This window comes from Salvelinus sp. IW2-2015, linkage group LG4q.1:29, assembly GCF_002910315.2.
Source record: "Salvelinus sp. IW2-2015 linkage group LG4q.1:29, ASM291031v2, whole genome shotgun sequence".
Classification (NCBI taxonomy): Eukaryota; Metazoa; Chordata; class Actinopteri; order Salmoniformes; family Salmonidae; genus Salvelinus; species Salvelinus sp. IW2-2015.
The window spans coordinates 526,100-553,615 of record NC_036842.1 but is presented as its reverse complement, the minus strand read 5'-3'; the positions used below and the strand labels follow the sequence as shown (position 1 = coordinate 553,615).

The 27,516-nt window shown below is 43.7% G+C and overlaps 1 protein-coding gene across 1 annotated transcript in view; it reads right to left on the bottom strand.

Moving 5' to 3' along the window:
• Nucleotides 1-27,516, bottom strand: part of LOC111961212 (collagen alpha-1(XXVII) chain B-like) — a 210,349-nt gene that overhangs the window by 115,144 nt on the left and 67,689 nt on the right. Inside the window, 11 exon segments of the mRNA XM_023983294.2 lie at nucleotides 5,992-6,045; nucleotides 6,146-6,199; nucleotides 9,033-9,086; nucleotides 9,319-9,372; nucleotides 10,501-10,545; nucleotides 10,889-10,942; nucleotides 13,293-13,337; nucleotides 16,063-16,116; nucleotides 25,024-25,068; nucleotides 26,080-26,117; nucleotides 26,120-26,132. Of these exon segments, the coding sequence (XP_023839062.1) occupies nucleotides 5,992-6,045; nucleotides 6,146-6,199; nucleotides 9,033-9,086; nucleotides 9,319-9,372; nucleotides 10,501-10,545; nucleotides 10,889-10,942; nucleotides 13,293-13,337; nucleotides 16,063-16,116; nucleotides 25,024-25,068; nucleotides 26,080-26,117; nucleotides 26,120-26,132 (510 nt within the window).

Below are 27,516 nucleotides of genomic sequence, written 5' to 3'. Positions count from 1 at the left end.
TGGAACAACACTTTACAATAGTGCATCTAACTCTTTTAAGGGGGGGGGGGTTAGAAGGATTACTTTATCCTATCCTAGGTATTCCTAAAGAGGTGGGGTTTCAGGTGTCTCCGGAAGGTGGTGATTGACTCCGCTGACCTGGCGGGCGTGAGGGGAGTTTGTTCCACCATTGGGGTGCCAGAGCAGCGAACAGGTTTGACTGGGCTGAGCGGGAACTGTACTTCCTCAGAGGTAGGGAGGCGAGCAGGCCAGAGGTGATGAACGCAGTGCCCTTGTTTGGGTGTAGGGCCTGATCAGAGCCTGAAGGTACGGAGGTGCCGTTCCCCTCACAGCTCCGTAGGCAAGCACCATGGTCTTGTAGCGGATGCGAGCTTCAACTGGAAGCCAGTGGAGAGAGCGGAGGAGCGGGTGACGTGAGAGAACTTGGGAAAGTGAACACCAGACGGGCTGCGGCGTTCTGGATGAGTTGTAGGGGTTTAATGGCACAGGCAGGGAGCCCAGCCAACAGCGAGTTGCAGTAATCCAGACGGGAGATGACAAGTGCCTGGATTAGGACCTGCGCCGCTTCCTGCGTGAGGCAGGGTCGTACTCTGCGAATGTTGTAGAGCATGAACCTACAGGAACGGGTCACCGCCTTGATGTTAGTGAGAACGACAGGGTGTTGTCCAGGATCACGCCAAGGTTCTTAGCACTCTGGGAGGAGGACACAATGGAGTTTGCAACCGTGATGGCGAGATCATGGAACGGGCAGTCCTTCCCCGGGAGGAAGAGCAGCTCCGTCTGCCGAGGTTCAGCTTGAGGTGGTGATCCGTCATCCACACTGATATGTCTGCCAGACATGCAGAGATGCGATCACTACCTGGTTATCAGAGGGGGGAAAGGAGAAGATTAATTGTGTGTCGTCTGCATAGCAATGATAGGAGAGACCATGTGAGGATATGACAGAGCCAAGTGACTTGGTGTATAGCGAGAATAGGAGAGGGCCTAGAACAGAGCCCTGGGGGACACCAGTGGTGAGAGCACGTGGTGCGGAGACAGATTCTCGCCACGCCACCTGGTAGGAGCGACCTGTCAGGTAGGACGCAATCCAAGCGTGGGCCGCGCCGGAGATGCCCAGCTCGGAGAGGGTGGAGAGGAGGATCTGATGGTTCACAGTATCAAAGGCAGCCGATAGGTCTAGAAGGATGAGAGCAGAGGAGAGAGAGTTAGCTTTAGCAGTGCGGAGCGCCTCCGTGACACAGAGAAGAGCAGTCTCAGTTGAATGACTAGGCTTGAAACCTGACTGATTTGGATCAAGAAGGTCATTCTGAGAGAGATAGCAGGAGAGCTGGCCAAGGACGGCACGTTCAAGAGTTTTTGGAGAGAAAAGAAAGAAGGGATACTGGTCTGTAGTTGTTGACATCGGAGGGATCGAGTGTAGGTTTTTTCAGAAGGGGTGCAACTCTCGCTCTCTTGAAGACGGAAGGGACGTAGCCAGCGGTCAAGGATGAGTTGATGAGCGAGGTGAGGTAAGGAGAAGGTCTCCGGAAATGGTCTGGAGAAGAGAGGAGGGGATAGGGTCAAGCGGGCAGGTTGTTGGGCGGCCGGCCGTCACAAGACGCCGAGATTTCATCTGGAGAGAGAGGGGAGAAAGAGGTCAAAGCACAGGGTAGGGCAGTGGTGAGCAGAACAGGCGTGTCGTTTTGACTTAGCAAACGAGGATCGGATGTCGTCGACCTTCTTTTCAAAATGGTTGACGAAGTCATCAGCAGAGGGGAGGAGGGGGGAGGAGGGAGGAGGATTCAGGAGGAGGGAGAAGGTGGCAAAGAGCTTCCTAGGGTTAGAGGCAGATGCTTGGAATTTAGAGTGGTAGAAATTGGCTTTAGCAGCAGAGACAGAAGAGGAGAATGTAGAGAGGAGGAGTGAAAGGATGCCAGGTCCGCAGGGAGGCGAGTTTTCCTCCATCCGCTCGGCTGCCCGGAGCCCTGTTCTGTGAGCTCGCAATGAGTCGTCGAGCCACGGAGCAGGAGGGGAGGACCGAGCCGGCCTGGAGGATAGGGGACATAGAGAGTCAAAGGATGCAGAAAGGAGGAGAGGAGGGTTGAGGAGGCAGAATCAGGAATAGGTTGGAGAAGGTTTGAGCAGAGGAAGAGATGATAGGATGGAAGAGGAGAGAGTAGCGGGGGAGAGAGAGCGAAGGTGGGACGGCGCGATACCATCCGAGTAGGGGCAGTGTGGGAAGTGTTGGATGAGAGCGAGAGGGAAAAGGATACAAGGTAGTGGTCGGAGACTTGGAGGGGAGTTGCAATGAGATTAGTGGAAGAACAGCATCTAGTAAAGATGAGGTCAAGCGTATTGCCTGCCTTTGTGAGTAGGGGGGGAAGGTGAGAGGGTGAGGTCAAAAGAGGAGAGGAGTGGAAAGAAGGAGGCAGAGAGGAATGAGTCAAAGGTAGACGTGGGGAGGTTAAAGTCACCCAGAACTTGAGAGGTGAGCCATCCTCAGGAAAGGAACTTACAGGGCGTCAAGCTCATTGATGAACTCTCCAAGGGAACCTGGAGGGCGATAAATGAAAGGATGTTAAGCTTGAAAGGGCTGGTAACTGTGACAGCATGGAATTCAAAGGAGGCGATAGACAGATGGGTCAGGGGAGAAGAGAGAATGTCCACTTGGGAGAGATGAGGATCCCAGTGCCACCACCCCGCTGACCAGAAGCTCTCGGGTGTGTGCGAGAACACGTGGGCAGACGAGGAGAGAGCAGTAGGAGTAGCAGTGTTATCAGTGGTAATCCATGTTTCCGTCAGTGCCAAGAAGTCGAGGGACTGGAGGGAAGCATAGGCTGAGATGAACTCTGCCTTGTTGGCTGCAGATCGGCAGTTCCAGAGGCTGCCTGAGACCTGGAACTCCACGTGGGTCGTGCGCGCTGGGACCACCAGGTTAGAGTAGCAGCGGCCACGCGGTGTGAAGCGTTGTATGGTCTGTGCAGAGAGGAGAGAACAGGGATAGACAGACACATAGTTGACAGGCTACAGAAGAGGCTACGCTAATGCAAAGGAGATTGGAATGACAAGTGGACTACACGTCTCGAATGTTCAGAAAGTTAAGCTTACGTTGCAAAAAATCTTATTGACTAAAATGATATAGTACTGCTGGCTGGTGAAATAGGCTAGCTAGCAGTGGCTGCGTTGTTGACTTTGTTTGAAAGTGTAGCTGGCTAGGTAACCTCTAACTGGCTAGGTAACCTCGACAATTACTCTAGACTACACAATTATCTTGGATACAAAGACGGCTATGTAGCCAGCTAAGATCAAACAAATCAAACTGTTGTACTGTAATGAAATGAAATGTAATACTACTGTAATACTACCTGTGGAGCAAAGCGGAATGCAACTACTCGCTCCAAACCAAACCGGAAGTGCGTATCGTAGAGGGAGAGGCAATAGAAGTGTTGTTTCTTGTATTATGTCTTTTGTGTCTTTAGAGGACTGCTTCACCTTAATGTCCCCTTCCCTTTTCTTCTGTCCTTATTTTGTCCCACTTTGTCCCTTCTTTGTCCCTTCTTCTCTTCTGCCAACTAGACACTCCTTGTTAGCTAGCTAGCTTCTTTCAGGAATGTCCCTAGCAACTGCCTAGCAACAGGTAAACAACTTAGCTAGCTAAGAAAACGGTATAATTTTATGAAAAATTGTTACTTTTTCAAAAGCCTTTCTTCTTTGTTTGCTGCTTGTTTGGTCTCCTATTCAGTTTGCAGTTTTCTTTTGATTTTTTCGATGTACTTTACTCTAAAAAAACATTTAAATTTCAATATTTGTAGGAGCTCATCTTTTCAGCTGCTGCTGCTTAATTTGGAACTCCGGAACTCCGGAGTAATAGCAATACGGAACCTCTGGGTTTTATGGTATTTGGCCTATATACCACGGCTAAGGACTGTGTCCAGGCACTCAGCTTTGCGTTGTGTATAAGAACAGCCCTTAACCGTGGTATATTGGCCATATACCACACCTCCTCTGGCCTTATTGTTTAACTGTAGTATCCCTCGATCATGTGTAGTACTTAATATACAATACTACAGTATTATCCACAAAAACACTCTGTAGTGTTTAAATACTAATAAATCTTTTAACTATTGTACTACTACAGCATTTAATTTGCATATTCCCCACCCATTCCCAACCCTCATATTCTAACTTGTGCCACCCATGAGTGAGAAACCTACATGCCAAGTATAGACAGGGTTGGGGAGTAACATCTCTTACATGTAAGGGATTACAAGAAACTGGCATCTGTTACCAGCAACATTTTTTTTTAAATCAGATTACAGACACTTTTGAAAAACTAGAGGATTACTTCGAGGATTACTTTTAAATTCAGAAAGGATGTTTGATTCTCTGCTCTGAATGACATTCAAATCAGCATTGAAAAAAGGCGCAAGTTTAAGTTTGTTCCACCTCTGCGAGTCTGACCACAAGTCAGAGACCACTATGATGACGTTTTGTTACTACTGACTACTTTATGACTACGTTTTGTGACTACTTTTGGGGCGGCAGATAGCCTAGTGGTTAGAAAGTTTGGCAAGTAACCGAAGGATTGCTGGATCGAATCCCGAGCTGACAAGATAAAAATCTGTCTTTCTGCCCCTGAACAAGGCAGTTAAACCACTGTTCCCTGGAAGGCTGTCATTGTAAATAAGAATTTGTTCTTAACTGACTTGCCTAGTTAAATAAAGGTTAAGATAAAAATGACACACCAAATTTGTTTCATGGATCGTGGGAAAAGAGCAGGAATAGGCTTTTGTAGCTATGTCTTCCAATGGTGCGACTGCTGTCGGCATCCAAAGATTATCTAACATCTAAAGGCGATAAGGAAATGACTTATTATTGATATCTACATAGCGCATTGATGTGAATCACACTGCTGCTCTCTCATTTAGCTATTTGCGCCTTACGGATTGTGGTTGTTGTGGATGGCTGTTCACCAATCGAAATGTGCATTTGAACCCAATAAGGGTTGAATTCAAGAAGTTTAAGCTGCCTATCAATCATTGTTTTCGAAACCAGTGGACAGCCAGTGAAAAATGCGCTCTTACAACAGCTGCATAGTGCAGATCCCAACCTGTGGAATAAAAGTGGGGCTTTTATTGCTCAATCTAATTTAAGCTGATAAAAAAAAAAAAATCCATAGGCCTAATGGACACATGCTCAAACTTGCAGACTTTTGATCAATTTAAAGGAGAAATCTGTAGTTTCTACATCCATTTTTGGACTTATAAATTACATATATTAATGTAAAGATATAATTTAAACATATTATTATATGTAGTAGAAAGCGATGGGTTAGAAGAACCCATCAAGTAAAATGTAACATCCATAAATGGCCAGCTATGTAAACTTTAACAATGATTTAATCTGCAATAGATGTTGTTCAATTGGTAACATAAATTGTTGTCTTCTTCTAATGCCTCTTAATGGGAAAGTAATCTAAAAGTAACTGATTGTAATCCGATTATGTTACTGAGTTTGGGTAATCCAAAAGTTACGTTACTGATTAGAATTGGACAGGTAACTACTAACTGTAACGAATTACATTTAGAAAGTAACGTACCCAACCTTGAGTATAGAACATATATTGTGTTCTATACAGGTTACAGAAAAGAGCAGAAGCGCTGAACAAGCGGTTCAGACTGCAGTCCTACCTACGAACAGGTTATGGAAAGTTTGCTCTTTTAGTATTTGTAGAAGCCCCCACTTCTATGTCAAAGATAATAAATCAAAAACCCAATAGTAAATACTACAGATATGCCTGAAATACTATCGTTTTTTAACTATGGTAATAGTGCAGTATTTATACTTTAGTAAACTGTATGCAATGTCTGCAAAATGTTTGCAAAAACAATACTAGTCTGCAGTAATACAGTAATACTACAGTATTTATACCATAGCATGCATTAGTATTTTTTCATGTGGGTCATACTAACATTCAACAGATCCCAAAAAGAACAAAAGTTATTTACTCACATTTGGGCCTTCTAAGCCATTCTCTCCAGGAGGCCCAATGTCTCCAGGGAAACCCTGTGATTTAGAGAGAAAAGGGAACATATTTATGTTGTTGTTGTTGTGTACTTGTGTGTGTGTGTACATGCATGTGTGCATGTGTACTGTAAGTGGCTACCTCTGCTCCTGGAAGGCCAGGTACAGCATCAGGCCCTCTCTCTCCTGGCCTGCCCTGGGAGTAGGAGGGAAATGCAAGGAAAATTAAAGCTGCAAGCTGTGCCACCATCAGCACAAATTGGACATATTGCCCTAGGATGCGCTACTTCTGTACTCCTTACCATGCTTGCCAAATATCACAACTAAAAATTAAACAGATCATACAATATTTTAGACAATTTGAGACAATTATTTATGATACAGACTACTTTAAATGTCTTCTTCTCCAGAACCGCTCGACTGATCAGTGCCAAATTTGGTACATGGCGTCTACGGATGCACATAATCAAACAATATGCCCGCAATAAGCCAATTTGCTTGCATTAATGATTGTTCCTGTCCAACAGCATGTCCAGCAGCCTATTCAGACCCCTTAACTTTTCCCACATTTTGTTACATTACAGCCTTATTTTAAAATGGATAAAATAAAAAATAAAATCTCATCAATCTACACACAATACCCCAGAATGACAATGCAAAAACAGGTTTTTAGAATTTCTTGCAAATTCATTACATATAAAAACCGGAAACATTTACATGAGCATTCAGAACCCTTTACTCAGTACTTTGTTGAAGCACCTTTGACAGCAATTACAGCCTCGAGCCTTCATGGTATGATGCTACAAGCTTGGCACACCTGTATTTGGGGAGTTTCAACCATTCTTCTCTGCAGATCCTCTCATGTTCTGTCTGGTTGGATGGGGAGCGTCGCTGCACAGTTATTTTCAGGTCTCTCCAGAGATGTTTGAATGGGTTCAAGTCCGGGCTCTGGCTGGGCCACTCAAAGACATGCAGAGACTTGTCCCTAAGCCAATCATGTGTTGTCTTGGCTGTGTGATTAGGGTCATTGTCCTGTAGGAAGGTGAACCTTCGCCCCAGTCTGAGGTCCTGAGCGCTCTGGATTAGGTTTTCATCAAGGATCTCTATACTTTGCTCCGTTCACCTTTCCCTTGATTCTGACTGGTCTCCCACTCCCTGCCGTTGAAAAACACCCTCACTTCATGATGCTGCGACCACCATGCTTCACCGAGGGATGTTATTGGCCAGGTGATGAGCGGTGCCTGGTTTCCTCCAGACGTGACGCTTGGCATTCAGGCCAAAGAGTTCAATCTTGGTTTCATCAGATCATAGAATCTTGTTCTCATTGTCTGAGAGTCCTTTATGTGCCTTTTAGCAAACTCCAAGCAGGCTGTCATGTGCCTTTTACTGAGGAATGGCTTGCATCTGGCCACTCTACCAAAAATGCCTGATTGGTGGAGTGCTGCAGAGATGGTTGTCCTTCTGCAAGGTTCTCCCATCTCCACAGAGGAACTCTGAAGCTTTGTCAGAGTGACCATTGGGTTCTTGGTCACCTCCCTGACGAAGGCCCTTCTCCCCCGATTTCTCAATGTGGCCGGGCTGCCAGCTCTAGTCAGAGTCTTGGTGGTTCCAAACTTCTTCCATTTAAGAATGATGAAGGCCACTGCGTTCTTGAGGACCTTCAATGCTGCAGAAAGCTTTTGGTACCCTTCCCCAGATCTGTGCCTCGATACAATCCTGTCTTGGAGCGCTAAAGGGAAAGGGGGATACCTAGTCAGTTGTACAACTGAATGCCTTCAACTGAAATGTGTCTTCCGCATTTAACCCAACCCATCTGCGGACAATTCCTTTGACCTCATGGCTTTTTCTTTGCTCTGACATGCATTGTCAACTGTGGGACCTTATATAGACAGGTGTGTGCCTTTACAAATCATGTCCAAAAAATTGAATTTACCACAGGTGGACTCCAATCAAGTTGTAGAAACAGCTCAAGGATGATCAATGGAACCAGGATGCACCTTAGCTGAATTTCGAGTCTCATAGCAATGGGTCTGAATACTTATGTAAATAAGGTATTTCTGTTTTTTATTTTTAATACATTTGCAAAGATTTTTTTTTTAAATAGCTTTTGCTTTGTCATTATGGAGTATCGTGTGTAGATTGATGTGGATTATTATATTTTAATCCATTTTAGAATAAGGCTGTAACTTAACAAAATCTGGAAAAAGTTAAGGGTCTGAATACTTTCCGAATGCACTGTACATACATATTTATGTATGTGAAATGTTTAATCGTGAAACACTATCAATACTCCTGATGCACATCTTCAGGTACTACTCATAAACACTACTCATTATCCTGATGAAGACAGCTTGCCTGTCGAAACGTTGGACATTACATTTTTGCATCTGAGCTCTTAGAGTGTGCGGCTCTCCTTTATTTTCAAGTTTTCCACTCCGCTAGCCAGCACCTCGCCTAAATAGGTGTGCGTTTCTTTTTCCTCTAGACTACTCATAAACACAGGCCCCATAGCGCCACCATCAGGACAAATTGAACATATCGCTCTAGGATGAGCTCCTTCTGTTACTCCTTACCACGCTTGCCAAATATATGAACACAACATCAAACAGATCATACAATATGCCTTACAGGAATTTTGGACCAATAACTAAAAGCCACATAACAATTCACATTTACTGTTGCTGCATGATTATTTTCCTGCCACGTGGTCCCATGTTGCTCAGTTGGGTAGAACATGGTTGTGGGTTGGACTCCCACAAGGGACCAGTACGAGAAAGCATGAAAATGTATGCTCTCACTACTCTAAGTCGATCTGGATAAGAGTGTCTACTAAAACGTCATGTGAAACTGGCTTAAATTAAGATATGGCATCTATTTTGTTCATTAGTCCACTATTAATAACATCTTCAAAGAATTGTGCATATCAATTCGAGCACTTTCAGTACAGAGCAAAAACGGTGATGGTGATGCATTTTGCATGGCCAAACTAAAACCCTTATCCCAATGCAATTCATAGCGGGAGAACTCACCTGAAGTCCTGGTTTTCCTCTGGTACCTGGCAACCCTGGAGTACCCGGAACACCCTGTTAGATACACAGACCCCAATTATCTTAATAAACTCAGCAGCAACAGAACAACTCTGAAAGCATGATATCCAATGAGATCGATGGGAACTTCACCAGCCGTCAGACATGCACGACTTTGGTTCACATCTCCAAGGCCAAGGCTCTGTGTGTGAGTGTGTACATTTGCTTGGGCAGTCGGAGGTAAGCGGAGAGGAAATTAAAGGGTTAACCTGGGGGGTTTGGGTTCTACCTTGTCTCCTTGGAAGCCGATCTTTCCCTGCTCTCCATGAAGCCCAATGTCACCCTAATGTGGTTGGAGGAAGTGAAAGAATGGAGGGGGAAAGAGAGAACACCGTTAGCAAAAGTGAAATGCCTGCGTTCTATTGCTCATATTCAACATTCTACCACAAGACAATACTCATTACAACTTTGCAACGATTAGCATTCCCTATACCCGATCACTAGGGTTGGGTAGGTTACTTTCTAAATGTAATCTGTTACAGTTAGTAGTTACCTGTCCAAAATTGTAATCAGTAACGTAACTTTTGGATAAACCACACGCAGTAACGCATTTTGATTACATTCAGTTACTTTTCCCCCTTAAGAGGCATTAGAAGAAGACAAAAATTTATGTTACCAATTGAACGACATCTATTGCAGGATAAATCAATGTTAAAGTTTACATAGCTGGCCATATATGGATGTTACATTTTACTTTATGGGTTGGTCATGTAGGCTTCTTCTAACCCATCGCTTTCTACTACATATAATAATACGATTAAAATATATATTTACATTAAAAACCAAAGTCTATCAGAATTCCAGTAATTTCAATAAATGTTATCCCCTCCGAGTGGCACAGCGGTCTAATACACCTGTTCCACGTGGTGCTGATGCCAATGAGTAAATGTATGGATGTAGTAACATCCATCCATATGTCTCTGACACTCAATTCAATAGATGAGTTCACCGGGGCATGTTTAAGCAATACGGCACGAGAGTGTGTGGTATATGGCCAATATACCACAGATAAGGGCTGTTCTTATACCACGACGCAACGCGGAGTGTCTGGACACAGCCCTTAGCCGTGGTATATTGGCCATATATCACAAACCCGAGGTGCTTATCAACGTAATTAGAGCAGTAAAAATACATGTTTTGTCATACCAGTGGTATATTGGCTGTGAGCCAATCACCATTCAGGGATCGAACCACCCAAATTAAGAACAAGAGAGAACAGGGAGGGGAGTGTTGGCTTCCTTGACTTACTGTATGATGGCCTATATTTACTTTACTTTATTAAGGTTATTTTTACAAGGACAATGTAGATTAATCAACATTTCTGTAAAAATGCCAGTTTTTAACATTATCCAGTACATTATCCATCACATGCTGCTCAATCACAGGCCAATAACGGGAATATTCAGATCACCTTATCACCTTTCAGTCCTGGTTCTCCTGGGTTGCCGGGCACCCCCTGCAAGAAACACACAGACATATAGAGATTAGGACCAATCAAACTGTCCCCTTTCCTGTCTGGCCTGTCCCACACCAATAAATCAGTAACTTAGTATTATTCACTATATTATTGTGGAGCTGCACTGGTCAACAACAACAAACTGTTTGTTAAAGTTCCACGAAGGCATCTAATTAAATTGGCAGTATTATTCCATATAGTATAGATAGGACAACAGTAACTCACTACTTTAACAGGAGCAGAAACTCATATTTTCCCAGATGTACAGTATACTACTACACTAGTGGGGTTATAAAGGAGTAAGGTAGGTGCAAAGGCCCTCTGTGTGTGTGTGTGTGATCACCTTCAGTCCATTGGGTCCTGGAAGGCCCACCTTCCCATTAGGTCCCATGTCACCCTGAGGCCAGAAGGAGAGAGACACAAAGCCATATTAATGTCCTGATAATCTGGTCTGTAAAAAGCCAATTTAACCAATTGCTTAATCAGTGTTATTATGCGAGTTTAGTGGACTTCAGAAGGACAAGACTTTGAGCTAATGTGTTAAAGTGTGTTGACTCAACAAACTCTGCTTGAAGTGAGGAATTTGAAATTTGAAAAAGCTTGTTGAGTAAAATTACAAATTCATGTTTGCCTTTGGAAGGCAACACTGTATGTTTGTTCAGCTACAGTACATGTCCAAATGTTGAGAAAAGTCACACTCCCATTGCAGCTGGTTGCCTTACAATTGTTAATTTAATCAACAAACTCTACTCGAATTGAGCTGAATTTCAACAAGCTTGTTGAGTAAAATGACAAATGTACATTACCCTGGCAGTTATTCTCAATGTAGGTTAGAGATAATAAAAATGTCAAATTGTTGGATATCCTCACTCTGACTGGATTCCAATAGGAATATACATTACTTTGCAAGCCAGCATAATGCAACTTTTAGACCACTGCTTTAGGGTGTACAGTAACTAGGCCCTCAAAGGCCTTATGATATATGTTATATATTGTCATAAATACTTACATTTTACACGGGGACATATGCAAATAATGTTGAATAAATTCTCAAGATGAAATGAATGTTCACTCAACCTAAAATTCAAAGTTGAGTGAACATACAACTCAACTTGAGAATGTATGTTAGTACAGCTATATGCTACAAAACTCACAATCCTATCACAGCTGGTTGCCTTACAATTGTACGTTGAATCACCCCCCAAAAAATGTACAATGTAGGTGACCTGGAACGCACCCCTTGAGGAAGGAAATCAGGAAGTGTTTCACAATTCAAAACACTGTCAAGTGTTACTCTAATGATAGTGAATATCTTCCAGCTAGTTCCTCTGTTCCTAGGTATAAGCACCAAATACATAGATTGGGTGTATTGGGTTGGAGATTAATTTAATGACATTTTCATGCCTTTGAGAGCATGGCGTTAGCTGGATCTGTGTGTGTGTGTGTGTGTGTGTGTGGCTGTGTGTGTGTGTGTGTGTGGCTGCGTGTGAATGCATGCTTTGAGTTTCATTCAGTTAGGAGGTCCCTCTAAGTTCGAGGATTCAGAACTGGGTGTCCCAAAAGAGAAGAGTATTACTTTCCTTCTCTCCAGTGTGTGTTCAAGTTTGCTCAAATTCGAGACATGATCCAAGTCTTTGACGGCCATTACAAAGGAAACAAAGGAGTCTTATTAGAAAGAATCCTGTGCTCGATTGAAGGCCTGCAGATAATGTTGACCTATGCGCATTCAAACAGTAGCAAATGGGCCACGGAAACTGTCACAGGCTGGATCCCAAATGGTGCAACGGTGGGGTGTTGGCTCGAAAATGGCAGTTGTATATTTACAAGCAAACAGAAATGTGGCTCGGTGGCAGAGGAAAGGGCTGCTGTGTTTACCACCAGGATCAGGTGGATGCCTAGTCAGACTGAGACTAAGGGCACAGCTGTAATTAGAGGCCCTCAGCATTTCCAAGTATAGGCCTGCTGGTGGCTGAGGATAGAGTAGGGGGAGCTGCGAGGAACAAAGCGGACGGGAGAAAACTAGGGAAACATTATAGTCAGATGCAATTTCGCCCATGACGGAGGAACTGGCTCTTTATAAAGCCAAATTAGAAAGGAATCCGAGGACACAGCGTGCGCACCCCCAATAATCTCTCATTCCTCCTTTAGTGTGCACTTGTTCACTACTTCTCAACAATTTAAAAGCATTGGATTGGTGCTGAGGGAGTTTCCATCTACCAGTAAATTCCTTTCAAATCCATGAAGGGAAGTGAACAAATGCACACTTGGGGAGAAAGGAGAGATCATTGGGATGTACCCAGCAGCTCCCTTGTTAGTCTCTGGGGGAATTGGTGTAGATTGAGGGCCGTGTGCTGTTTGGAGTGTCATTTATAGATCCCAGGCAGGATAAAGGAAGGGAAGGCCATTCTGTCACGGGGCTTCTGAGATGTCTTTGGGTCGTGTCGCGTGGCCAACAAAAAGCCACCCCCACGGGGCACAGACGTCAATTCCATGTGGAAACGACGTTGATTCAATCAGTGTGTGCCTCGTGGGAAAATATGGGCCAGGCAGTAAGTCATTCTGAACATATCCAACCAATTAAAAGACTTACAGTACATTAAACGGCTCTCCACGCCTTTTGAAGATATGGTCTTCAAAGCCAGTGTTGGGTGCAAATGGATGTTGACACCCGTGCACACAAACCAATAAAACAAACATAAAAATGGTACACAGAAGCAAACAGAGGCACAGACACAGTTTATACTTACAATAAGTCCAAGAACTCCATTAGGACCACGGGCTCCGAGCAAACCCTTGGAGAGGAAAGAGGAAGAGAGGAAGTGTGATTGTGAGAGCGCTAGAGAGAGAGAGAGAGAACAGGTTTCTGGGGATATATGCTGGATCCATCTGTAAATAGCCCACCCGATCTACCTACCTCATCCCCATATTGTTTTTATTTACTTTTCTGCTCTTTTGCACACCAGCATCTCTACTTGCACATCATCATCTGCTCATTTATCACTCCAGTGTTAATCTGCTAAATTGTAATTACTTCGCTTCGGTGGCCTATTTATTGCCTGCCTCACCCCATTTGCACACCCTGTATATAGACTTTCTTTTTTTCTATTGTGTTATTGACTGTACGCTTTTTTATTCCATGTGTAACTCTGTGTTGTTGTTTGTGTCGCACTGCTTTGCTTTATCTTGGCCAGGTCGCAGTTGCAAATGAGAACTTGTTCTCAACTAGCTTACCTGGTTAAATGAAGGCGAAATCACATTTTAAAAATGACCTGCTTTTTTTAAACAAACACGCTCAGAAGAGTGTTTAGTGAAGACTAAGGAAGGGGGTGGTGAGGGACATTTGTGTGTGTGCGAATGTTAGTGCATGCTCGTGCATGTGTGAGAGCAGGTGAATTGGGAGCTAGGCCCGCTGTCCGTCCTGCTACAGTTCATGTAATCTCCAGGTTCTATCTTCCCTGGCAATGCGAGAAGAGAACAGTTGCAGCGGGACACAGAGAGGATTGTTGACCCCCTGCCTCGCCCCCTTTGCTACGTGCCATGCCCATTTCCTCCTGCCTTGCAGCCCATGATGAAAGGATCACTTTATTCTCCTCTCCTTTTTCTGAAGAGAAGAGAGATGGAGGCTAGCCTCGCAGGAAGTCAAGAAACTCAAACGAGCTAAATTCCCTTTTCCAGAGGAAAAGTGAAAATAAAGTCAACTGAAAAGATAGAGGGACATGATCTGTGGAGATCCGCCCACCGGCCAAATTATTTCAGCCTTCATCAGCCAATCTGAGGTTGTTGTTGCATTCACCTTCCAATAGCAATAGCCTGACAGTTATTGTCACCCTTGATAAAGATTACCAAAAAAAGACTGTATAAAAGAAATAACCAAATACTGAGCTATACTGAACAAAAGTATAAACGCAACATACAACAATTTCAAAGATTTTACTGCGTTACAGTTCATTTAAGGAAATCTGTCAGTTGAAATAAATAAATTAGGATTTCATATGAGTGGGTATACAGATACGTTGTGTGACCACCATGTGCCTCAAGCAGCGCAACATCTCCTTCTATTAGAGTTGATCAGGCTGTATTGATTCAGTTTGCAGGATTGTTCTAAGATCCCTCACAATGTGTTCTCCAATCTCGTAAAACATTTTAGAAAAAGGCTCAGTGCCATTATCCCCGCAAGGGGAAGGTGGCAGAGTATTGAAAAAAAAGGTTGCCAATCATTTTGACCCTTATTTTTTTAAATAACTAGTGGAACATTTTTTTTGAATTAGCATAAAATATCATTTCCAGATTTCTGGGGCATACAATATACACTATATATACACAAAAGCATGTGGACACCCCTTCAAATGAGTGAACATAGCTATTTCAGCCTGAAACGTTGCAGACAGATGTATAAAATAGAGCACACAGCAATGCAATCTCCATAGACAAACACTGGCAGTGCAGTAGAATGGCCTTGCTGAAGAGCTCAGTGACTTTCAACAAGTCAGTTTGTCAGATTTCTGCCCTGCTAGAGCTGCAGAACTGATCGTCGAGAGTTTCATGAAATGGATTTCCATGGCCAGGCAGCCGCACAAAAGCCTAAAATCAGCATGAGCATAGCCAAGCATCGGCTGCAGTGGTGGAAAGCTCTCTGCCATTGGACTCTGGAGTATTGGAAATGCGTTCAATGGATTAATGAATCACTCTTCACCATCTGGTCGTCCAACAGATTAATCTGGATTTGGCAGATGCCAGGAGAACACTACCTGCCCCAATGCATAGTGCCAGCTGTAATAATGGTTTGGTCTAGGCCCCTTAGTTCGAAGGGAAATCTTAACGCTACAGCATACAATGACATTCTAGACAATTCTGTGCTTCCAACTGCAAATAGTCTGGGTAGCCATATAAATAGCTGTTCAGGAGTGTTATGGCTTGGGGGTAGAAGCTATTGAGGAGCCTCTTGGACCTAGACAGTCTATTTAGCTATTTAGGAGCCTCTTGGGCCTAGACAGTCTATGACTAGGATGGCTGGAGTCTGACAATTTTTAGGGCCTTGATGCCAATTAATGATGCCAATGGAGAAAAAAAAATCTATATTACAAAAAACACATGCAGTATCATAAACCTTGTCTGTCCATCTGTATGTCCAAAAAGTATTTACAAAGAAAACATGGAAACACAGTCAATCTCTTGGATCCTTTGTGGTCAGAGGATTTTCTTATCATTGTTGAAAAGTATCACAGTCCACATTCCCACTGAGTGAAAAGCCAGGGGAAGAGTGTGTATGGGAGTGTGTGTGCGGTTGGTGTGGTGAGTTAAGTGCTCTTAAAGATTTCACTTCATTACACAGGTGAGAATGAGGTAAATGGAAAAGTATTTCACTGGGAAAGAGGGGATGTGGATGTGTACTATGTAGGACAGTGCCTGTGGAGGTTTTACACCTTCCTAAATAGTGATGTGGGGTAAAGTAATATAGTATGCCTAGATAGAAACTGTATGGCCCAATGCTGTGTGTGTGCGTGTTTGTTCACTTACTGGGTCCCCGTCTGGTCCTGGTGGTCCTCTTTCACCAAAGTCTCCAGGAAACCCCTGGAGAGAGAGCAGCGTTAAAGCGACAATCTGCGATTGGTACATCCATTTGTACTAATGCTCAGTAGTTCTACTAATCACAGTAGTTACATTTGTACTATTGCATAGTATCACCAGGTCTGATTATAAAGAAAGTAAGAATGCTACTGCTAGTCTGGTCCCAGACCTACAAGTGCTCCGATGGTCAGAGCAGATGGCAGAGGAGTTGGCTAAAGCAGATACAGATCTGGGACCAGGCTAACTTTGACCCTGATGCTGTTCAGAAATCAAAAACAAATCATGAAGACATCATCCCAATCTTTGTTTGCCCTTTGGCTTTGATTTGATTTTTTATTCACTCTAGAAAAAACGTGTGCTAGTACAATGCATGCTAAATCAGGTTTTATATCGACAATGGGCTATCATACCACAGAGTTGTTGAAAACTTTTGCATTCTACAGTGTTTCACATTCAAACTCAATTTATCTTACATTTATTCATTTCAGGTCAGAAATAACTCTTACAGGATATCACAAATTCTGCCTTTAGATTATTATTACACAACAGACTTTCATTTTAGTCACAGCAAAGCCATTGCAGTAATTGTATAGCTTCTAGTAATTGTAACATAAGTGAAATATAACATGACATATTACATTCAAAAACATCTTCAAATCAGTTGCAAAATGACCCATTATTTGAAAGCACATAGCATAACGGGTGTGTACTGTTACCGCTCAATTTAGAAACATTTACATTTTTAAAATGTATTTAACTTGGCAAGTCAGTAAAGAACAAATACCCCAGCCAAACCCGAATGACGCTGGGCCGATTGAATTGTGTACCGCCCATTGGGACTCCTAATCACAGCCGGTTGTGCTACAGCTTGGAATTGAACCGGGGTCTGTAATGACACCTCTAGCACTGAGATGCAGGGACTTAGGCCGCTGCGCCACTCAGGAGCCTGAGAACAACACAGCCAGCCAGTCAGTCCTGTTAGAAATAACCGAGTTGCTAATATGAGCTATGCTTAAGATAGGGGAAGCTACAACCTCAGAACACCCTACTGGAACAGGAGCAATGGCACTACACTAAACTAAACCATCCAGGAACACTTAATGTAATGGATGGGCTCTGCTCTTTTTCCTCTACAGTATGCCTTGTTTTAGAAGGCCAATTGCGAATGGTTCATTATTCATGATCGGGGTGGATGTGCAGAGCTGTGTATCATTAAATGCATCTTTCTTACCAGATGGGTGTAATCTGCAGACAAAGCTTTCCTTGAGGTTTCATACTTTCATTCACACACAAAGGTAATTTAGTTTTAGGAAGCCTTAGTCATAAATTGATGTAACTTTTTGTCAAACTTCATAATATTCCAAAGCTCAAAGGTATGTAAAGTTATGACACTTTCAGAGTCTCCATGAGTACATTAAACCCATATTAAAACATACTCCTGGACTAGAACATTCTCAATAGATGCACTTGAGTCAAGGAGCGGGCTTAATCTGGGTTGGTTAAACTGCTGCAAAGTGCACAAGATAATCCCATTTGAGAATGTCACTGACAGCACCTTAGACAGGTTAGCTGAGAACGTCACGAAAATGATGTGCACGCTTCAATGGGGCAGAAGTCTGAGTTGTTGTGATTCTGGATGGCCAGATAGCTAGCAACAATGACAAGAAGCTGTCGTGTGGGGAATCGTAGGTGGCTCGTTTCAGCTAGGGTTATCTTGTTCTTGATATCATGTCTTGTTTTGAGGTGTTTTTGACTGATTTAATGTCTATGCTATTATGTTTAAAATTACCTAGCTAGCTAACCAACAACTGCAACAATGTATTTGAGACAAGTGCTCGTTGTGCACATTTATTCATATTTTCAATAAAGATTGTAGACTAAATATTGTTTACATGTTGTCAACAATTTAAGCCAACCCTGTCTGTTTTACCCCATAGTTGAGCACGCAGCAGTTTTGTTTCTAAACAACAAAGTCTATTGAACACCCCTCTAAGCTCGCAGACGAGGAGAATCCTCACCTAGCGCCACATAACAAAAACAAAAAATTAGTGCATTTTACAGTGCCAGGGAATGAGCTGGAAAATCAGATGTCTAGATATTTATTTATTTTACGAGGCAAGTCAGTCAAGAACAAATTCTTATTTTCAATGACGGCCTAGTAACAGTGGGTTAAATGCCTTGTTCAGGGGCAGAACAGATTTTACCTTGTCAGCTCAGGGATTCGATCTTGCAACTTTTCAGATGAATGGGGATACTTTTGACAGGAAAATTCTGCCTGAGTGATATTTGTTGAGACCGCCGATTGCGGTTTCAAATGCATGGGGGGGAACACGAGCCCAGACAAATTGTACTGCCTTAATTGCCAGCCCAATGACAAATCATACTATAATCACTGCCTTATGGAAGTGGAACAAATGTGGAAACAGACTTGTTGTGCCAAAAACACAACTCAAAGAGGCAGATTTGCTTTGAAGAGAGACATGATTTTTTCCCAACTCATTTAATGGATGACTGTTTTGAATTATGTCAGGTAGCCCTTTTCTTAAGCTATTGTGTCTGCAAAACTACATCACATTACTTTCGAGGAGTGTACTCTGTCAATCTGATTACTCTGGAGCTAAGTAAAAACACTAATTTATACAGGTCTTCAGTCTGCACCACACAATACTACACCAGAGGCTAAGCAAACTCACTGAATAAATTAAGCCCAAAAATGGCATCTTAAATTGAAAATAACTTTAGTATCCAAATCTACCAAACTAACATCTAAACATGATTTGATTGGATAAAACGTAAAGGTCTCTGGGACTGTAGCTGAGCAGTACTCCAAGAGGGCAAGCAATGTGTCGTAAGGCTTGTACACGTCGCAACGAAAGTGGATCTGGCATTCGTCTGCCGTGTTTTAGGGACCACCCTAAGGCATCCGATTTTTCCTTTGATTCCACATGTAAAATGGGCACGTACTCGATTCGCAAATTAGGTTCAGAGATCCTAAGTACTCTCTGCCAGCAAATGTCTGAGCCCTTAGGGATCCCCATATCCCGAATTAAAATGTCAATGTGTTGCGAATGCAATCTCTGGTAAAACTTTACTTAAATCCTGCAGGTACCCTACATGATCAAAAGTATGTGGACATCTTGGACCATCTCATTCTAAAATCATGGGTATTAATGTGGAGTTGGTCACCCCCTTTGCTGCTATAACAGCCTCCACTCGTTTTTTTTGTGGTATCCAATTGGTAGTTAGTCTTGTCTCATCGCTGCAACTCCCGTACGGACTCGGGAGAGGCGAATGTCGAGAGCCGTGCGTCCTCCGAAACACAACCCAGCCAAGCCGCACTGCTTCTTGACACAATGCCCGCTTAACCCGGAAAGCCAGCCGCACCAATGTGTCGGAGGAAACACCGTGCACCTGGCGACCGTGTCTGCGTGCACTGCGCCCGGCCTGCCACAGGAGTCGCAAAATGTGCATGTGCGAGTGAGTGAGCGAGTGAGTACATACACTGCGATTATGTGCATTTTGTTTCTATGTGGATATAATTTATCATTGTCACAGGACAACATCAGAAATCTCTGCAGGCACAGGTCATCTTTCCACTCTGTCTGAAAAACTAAACAGCCTCTGTCAGCAAGTATTAAATGTCGGCAAACAATTGTAAGATTGTGAGAACAGAGTTTAACAGTTAACAGACAGTCTGCTGAACCTAAAAAGTGAATCTGCGTACAGAGAATGGCTTTACCACTTGACATACTGTAAGTGAGGCAGTCAAAGATCCCTAGGGAATAAGCTGACCTCTAGATGCGTCAGAGGGGAAGAGAGCAGGCACACACTCAAAAACACAAACTGTACATATGCCAAAACAAAGAAAATGCCTGCACATACAAACGCTCCCTCATGAATGCAAGTGCATGCATACTATACACACATCCCCACTTAAAAGCTACCACATAAATAATAACCTCATTGGAGAATATTTTTTTCTAAGCCGCGCTAGCGCTTCAACAACAGTGGCTTGCGTTTCTTTGTAAGTCTTATTTACTGAAAGCCAATAGGCAGCAGGTTGCATTGGCTTTCAGTAGTTCAGATGTGCAGAAGAGGTATGGAACGATGCCCGCGTGAGACTCCAGCGCACAACCTGCCATCAGAAAGAGCAGGCAGATCACCACCGCAAGTGAGGCTCCCATGTTCCATCCTGGTAATCGCGTCTGGCTCTCCACCAGGAACCTCTATAAATAAAAACCTTTCCTTGACAGAAAAAATGTTTCTCCTCTTTGACAGTGCATTTGTCAGTTCTTCCCTTTGTCACTAGAGGGCGATCAACCGATTTTTAGGGGCCTGTACTCCTGAAGTTGTTTATGTGCTTGCCAGTTAGCTAGCAGTTCTCAGCTGTTAGCAGCCAAATGGCTAGCAGTTTCTTAGTCATTACAAAGAAGTCAAGTACTGAATTATTTAATGTACCAAATCAAGCATTAAAAGGGACAGGCAGCTATTTGAGTTTAAGTTTTGCAGTCTCGGCATTGACTCTCTTGACTCTAGACATATGCTGTTGCTACTGCTATCTATCTATCCTGTTGCCTAGTCACTTTACCCCTACCTACATTATATGTACATATCTACCTTAATTACCTCATACTCTTGCACATTGCCTCGGTACTGGTACCCTGTGTATATAGTATATACTAGTTATCGTTACACATTGTGTATTTATTCCTCGTTGTTATTTTTCTATTTCTTTCTTTGAATCCTATATATTTTTCTCTCACTTTCCATCTACGGACTGAATATACTGCAACCCGCCTCACCCACTGTGGTACGGATCTGCTATTTTTATACTTTCGAATCGGAACCCCCATCAGAAGCTAGACAGCTAACTAGCTACTAGTCAGTTTGCCACTGCTAGCAGTCCTCACCGTTAACTCGGACATCAGCCAGCCTCAACCTGGTCAATTCCTGCCAGTCTAAACAGCGCGATATCAACCCAGAGCATATCAGACTGCTTTTTCTCTACCACATCTCCAGATTCCTACTGCAAGCTCTGAACCTTTACACCGGATCATCGCAGCTAGCTGCTATGCGAGTGGCTACTCCTGGCTAACGTCTCTGTCCTGAAGCAAGCACCAGTTAACCTGAAGCTAGACTCGAGCTAGGCCCATCTCCCGGCTAGCCAAAGAAGTCCACCAGCCAATTCTTGGGCCAAAATACCTCTTTTGCCAATTGACCCGGACCCTTTACTGCCGACACGGAGCCCCGCCGATCCATAACGACTGGTCTGCCAATGTAACGGTCCGCGGTGGTCTCAACAGGCTCTTCCGTTGCGATGTCGCCGGATGCCCATCTGCTTGCCCCGGCCCGCTAGCTGTCTGAATCGCCGTGTCTCCAGCTCGCCTAGTGTAGCAGCGACTACGGAATTGGCTCCCTGACTCATTTACATTTACATTTAAGTCATTTAGCAGACGCTCTTATCCAGAGCGACTTACAAATTGGAAAGTTCATACATATTCATCCTGGTCCCCCCGTGGGGAATGAACCCACAACCCTGGCGTTGCAAGCGCCATGCTCTACCAACTGAGCCACACGGGACCACATCTAGTGCTACTCATTGAACCCTATGATCACTCGGTTACACATGTCTCTCCCTAATGTCAATATGACTTGTCTATTGCTGTTTTGGTTAGCGATTGTCTTATTTCACTGTAGAGCCCCTAGCCCTGCCCAATATGCCTTAGATAGCCCATTTGTTCCATCCCCCTAACATTTGGTGACCTCACCTGGCTTAACTGGTGCCTCTAGAGACAAAACCTCTCTCATCGTCACTCAATGCCTAGGTTTACCTCCACTGTACTCACATCCAACCATACCTTTGTCTGTACATTATGCCTTGAATATATTCTTCCGCGCCCAGAAATCTGCTCCTCTTACTCTCTGTTCTGAACGCACAAGACGACCAGTTCTGATAGCCTTTAGCCATACCCTTATCCTACTCCTCCTCTGTTGATGTAGAGGTTAAACCAGGCCCTGCAGCCCCCAGCACCACTCCCATTCCCCAGGCGCTCTCATTTGTTGACTTCTGTAACCGTAAAAGCCTTGGTTTCAAGCATGTTAACATTAGAAGCCTCCTCCCTAAGTTTGTTTTATTCACTGCTTTAGCACAGTCCACCAACCCTGATGTCCTAGCCGTGTCTGAATCATGGCTTAGGAAGGACACCAAAACTCCTGAAATGTCCAACCCTAACATCTTCCGACAAGATAGAACTGCCAAAGGGGGCAGAGTTGCAATCTACTGCAGAGATAGCCTGCAGAGTTCTGTCATACTATTCAGGTCTGTGCCCAAACAATTCGAGCTTCTACTTTTAAAAATCCACCTTTCCAGAAACAAGTCTCTCACCGTTGCAGCTTCTCCTTCACCCAAATCCAGATAGCTGGTGTTCTGAAAGAGCTGCAAAGCCTGGATCCCTAAAAATCAGCTGGGCTAGACAATCTGGACCCTCTCTTTCTAAAATCTTGACCCTCTCTTTCTATTGTTGCAACCCCTATTACTAGCCTGTTCAACCTCGCTTTCGTATCGTCTGAGATCCCCAAAGATTGGAAAGCTGCCGCGGTCATCCAACTCTTCAAAGGGGGAGACACTCTAGAGCCAAACTGTTATAGACCTATATCCATCCTGCCCTGCCTTTCTAAAATCTTTGAAACCCAAGTTAACAAACAGATCACCGACCATTTCCAAGCTGGTCATGGGTGCACCTCAGCCACGCTCAAGGTCCTAAACAATATAACCACCATCAATAAAAGACAGTACTGTGCAGCCGTCTTCATCAACCTGGCCAAGGAATTCGACTCTGTCAGTCACCGCATTCCTATCGGCAGACTCAATAGCCTTGGTTTCTCAAATGACTGCCTCTGCCTGGTTCACCAACTACTTCTCAGACAGAGTTCAGTGTGTCAAATCGGAGGGCCTGTTGTCCGGACCTCTGTCAGTCTCTATGGAGGTGCCGCAGGGTTCAATTCTCGGGCAGACTCTTTCCTCTGTATATATCAATGACGTCGCTCTTGCTGCTGGTGATTCTCTGATCCACCTCTACACAGACACCATTCTGTATACATCTGGCCCTTCTTTGGACACTGTTAACAAGCCTCCAAAAAAGCTTCAATGCCATACAACACTCCTTCCGTGGCCTCCAACTGCTTTTAAACGCTAGTAAAACTAAATGCATGCTCTTCAACCGACTGTTGCCCGCACCCACCTGCCCGACTAGTATCACTACTCTGGACAGTTCTGACTTAGAATATGTGGACAACTACAAATACCTAGGTGTCTGGTTAGACTGTAAACTCTCTTTCCAGACTTAAGCATCTCCAATCTCAAATTGAATCGGCTCCCTATTTCGCAAGAAAGCATACTTCACTCATGCTGCCAAACATACCCTCGTAAAACTGACTATCCTAACTATCCTTGACTTCGGCGATGTCATTTACAAAATAGCCTCCTACACTCTACTCAGCAAACTGGATGTAGTCCATCACAGTGCCATCCGTTTTGTCACCAAAGCCCCATATACTACCCACCACTGGCTCCAGGTCATCTATAAGTCTTTGCTAGGTAAAGCCCCGCCTTCTCAGCACACTGGTCACCATAGCAACACCCACCCGTAGCACACGCTCCAGCAGGTATATTTCACTGGTCATCCCCAAAGCCAACACTTCCTTTGGCCGCCTTTCCTTCCAGTTCTCTGCAGCCAATGACTGGAATGAATTGCAAAAATCACTGAAGCTGGAGTCTTATATATCCCTCTAACTTTAAGCATCAGCTGTCAGAGCAGCTTACCGATCCCTGTATCTGTACACAGCCCATCTGTAAATAGCCCATCCAACTACCTCTTCCCCATACTGTCATTTTATTTAATTTTTTTGCTCCTTTGCACTCCAGTATCTCTACTTGCACATCATCATCTGCACATCTATCACTCCAGTGTTATTGTTAAATTGTAATTATTTTACCTCTTTGGCCTATGTATTGCCTTACCCCCCTACATTTGCACACACTGTACATAGATGTTTCTATTGTGTTATTGACCGTGCGTTTGTTTATGTGTAACTCCGTGTTGTTGTTTTTGTCACACTGCTTTGCTTTAACTTGGTCAGGTCACAGTTGTAAATGAGAACTTGCGCTCAACTGGCCTACCTGGTCCAATAAAGGTGATATTTTTAAAAAGTATCCAAACTACATGATCCCATCGAGAGAAAGCTGACCAAATAAGCTCATTTCAATATGAGCCTTTTCTTATTATGTCCAAAAAACCCGCGTTGTAGCACATCTCCGACGTGTTCAACCTAGAGTAACCCTTCTATTAGCAATGGAAATAACAAAGAGAGAAGCATACAATGATGTAGACAAATGTGTGACTGCGGGCCTTTGCACCAAACCTCTTAAAGGAGTTCTCAGCTTGAGAGCAGGTCTGGCTACAATATTGTAGAACCATGCTGGAACTAGAACACTGACTCACTGAAACAAACGTCATGTTCAGTGGTCACAAAACATTTTGAAATTCTGAACTGGGAGGTGCTGAATGTGAATTTGTCCAACAAGAATGCTCACTCTTGTTTCCCACTGCAAAACGCTACTGAATACAAATAAGGATCTGAGGACCGAATGACAGAGAAAGAGGTCTGACTGTTCAATAAGCTAACATTTGCTAAACACAGCTCTGAGCTATGTCTATCATTGCCAGCAGCCTCCATGACACTATATACCGCATGTCCTGTTAGGGTTGTCGGTATCAGTCTCTGGAGACAATAGCTGTCTTATGCATGTGGGTTAGATCTTAACACAGCATCTGCTGTGGCTGACATCAACACATTTCATAACAGTTCATATAAATAATTATCTATAAAAGTATGTTGAGACAACTTTACCGGCCTACCCATCTTGCCCCTCTTCCCTGGTTCTCCAGGAACGCCCTGAAAATAGAACGAGAGAGAGAGAGAGACAATAATAAGATCAGAGCAACATTGTACTCTCTGGGAATAATTCTAGTAACAACTACACTCATGTAATAATGTCAAACCATCACAGACTAAGCTACCTAGAGTATTGTATATATTTGTATTTTGTTTAGCTACTCTGTGTAAATACTACTTGATGTACATCCGACTTGTATTGCTTCTAGAGCGCTCTGCACAAACCTACAGCTGTGCCAGCTAATTGGAGCTCTTTCATCGTGCTCTGTCCCATATAGGTGTCTTCCTTTAAGATTAGGAGGAGGTTAGAGAGGACAGACAGACACAGTGACCAACAGACAAAGATTGGCCTGCTACAGTATGGCGGCGCTGCATAGTGGAAAGGTCCATTGCAGGCTCACCCATGACGCAACCCCGGGTGCATGCGATAAGTAGGCTAATGGTCTGGTGTTCTTGGAGGCTGAGCTTTTGGAAGGCCTCGATTAGTTTAGCCAGTTCAAAGGCTCAATTTAGTTGACACCAGACAACACTAGACTACACCGTAAAGTTGGAGCGGCTGCTCCTGCACTTAGTTGAAAAGGTCCCACTGCAGGCCACCCATTCAAATTCGACGTCAACCTCTGTCTTTCCGGGTGCATGCGATAAGTAGGCTAATGTCTGCTGGTGTTCTTGGAGGCTGAGCTTTGGAAGGCCTCGATAGTTTAGCCAGTTCAAAGGCTCAATAAGGGGGAGGGGGGGGGGGGGTGGGGGGGGTGTCCACAATGAGTCATCACCACACTCCCGCACTGTCTTACTCAATGCAGCCTGATAGCACGCTGGAGGCGTATTTCCCACATTAACAACAGAGGGAGGGAAGATCAGAGTCACCACTGGGACAGGTAGTCAGAGTTGTTCTCCATTCTTGTACACAAGAAGTGTTTGGTGAGGTCAGGAAAAAGTCCTGGCTAATCATTACAGACGTTGTGAGTATTTGGATGTGTGTAGCGGTAAGTTAAAGAAAGACAAACGTACTCTTTTGCCATCAGCACCAGGTAGGCCAAAAAGGCCGCGATTCCAATGAAGCCCTAGAGAGAAGAGAGAGAGAGAGAAGAGAGAGAGAAGGTAGAGGAATTCCATTTTCAGTGACTGCGAAGTAGATCTATTATAGTGTGAGAGTTTGAGGAGCCCAGTGCTGCGCGGGTCTGAAGGTTCCAGGGTTGATGGATCAGGTCTCCATGAAGAACTAAGCCATGAGGCAAGTGTATATGCCCATGGACTGCATGGTGCTGGCTTCCACGATGTAGTCCAAGGGCACATACCCTCCCGCCAGGGATCTCTGAAGATGAACCAATCTGGCCTGTTGATAGCGGGTTAAGGCAACAAAACAGAACAAGTCCCAGGAACAACAGCAGCAATAGCAGTAGCAATGTTTTCTATAAGACAGTGGAGTATGTGGAGTGCTGATACTGGTTCAGTTACACGCGATGGTTTTAAGGTTGAAGGTACATAGGGAAAAGACTACGTAGGTCAGGAAGTTGATTGAGATGTAGCATTTTTAGATGTGCTCTATTTTTAACAAACCTAATGGAATGTGATATCTTAGCGCTAGCGTTATAGGTTCGGTGGGGTTGTCAGTAATATTTGAGCTATTTTCACAACTGGAAAGTGGGGGGGGGGGGGGGGGGTGATTTGATACATAAACAAGTTGTGGGTGTGTTGAGGCCCTCACTGTCCAACCAGAAACATGCTCCATGCCTAAATATTGTGGTTGCGGTAAGTTGTGTATTGCAGTTGTATCAACTCCAATTTGAATGTTCGTCTATTTATACCGCCTATGTTTGTTTATATACGCCTGCCCCATATTTTGATTAACATGTTGAACATCCGTTTGCAAACGTGCTATCATTGTCTAATAGTCACCTTTGTGTTTCAATATGGAGAATATTTGTTAATAGGCTGTAGCATTCACACTGATAATAGGGGCTAAGGCCTTACTGTAAAATTGCCAGTCTGGACATGGACATGCCCAAACATGAGTCAATTAGCAAGACTTAAATTCACCATTTCGGCCCATTGATAAGACAGTGGTATATTTCTAATACAAATTTCTAACCCACTTGTTTTTAAATAAATCTTGTTCTAATACAGTTACAGAATTCGCTCCCATGTGTGTATCTAAGTTTGTTTTTTTGTTTAATTTATTAAAAAATACTCACGTATTCAATCAACAAAACATTTCTAAATATGATGGTCAGAACGCTTATAATCTACCAATCTCTCAGTACATGAGCACGATAGGCTGTTATGCAACATATGGCTCTAACAGAGGTTCGTCCCGAGGAAGGATGTGTGTCCTATCCAATTAATATTGTTTTTCCTGTCTTAAGACGTAATTATGTAACTCATACCTCCAACAATAGCGTAGTATTCAACATGTAGCTATCTAGTTTTTTTTTTTTTTTTTTTTTT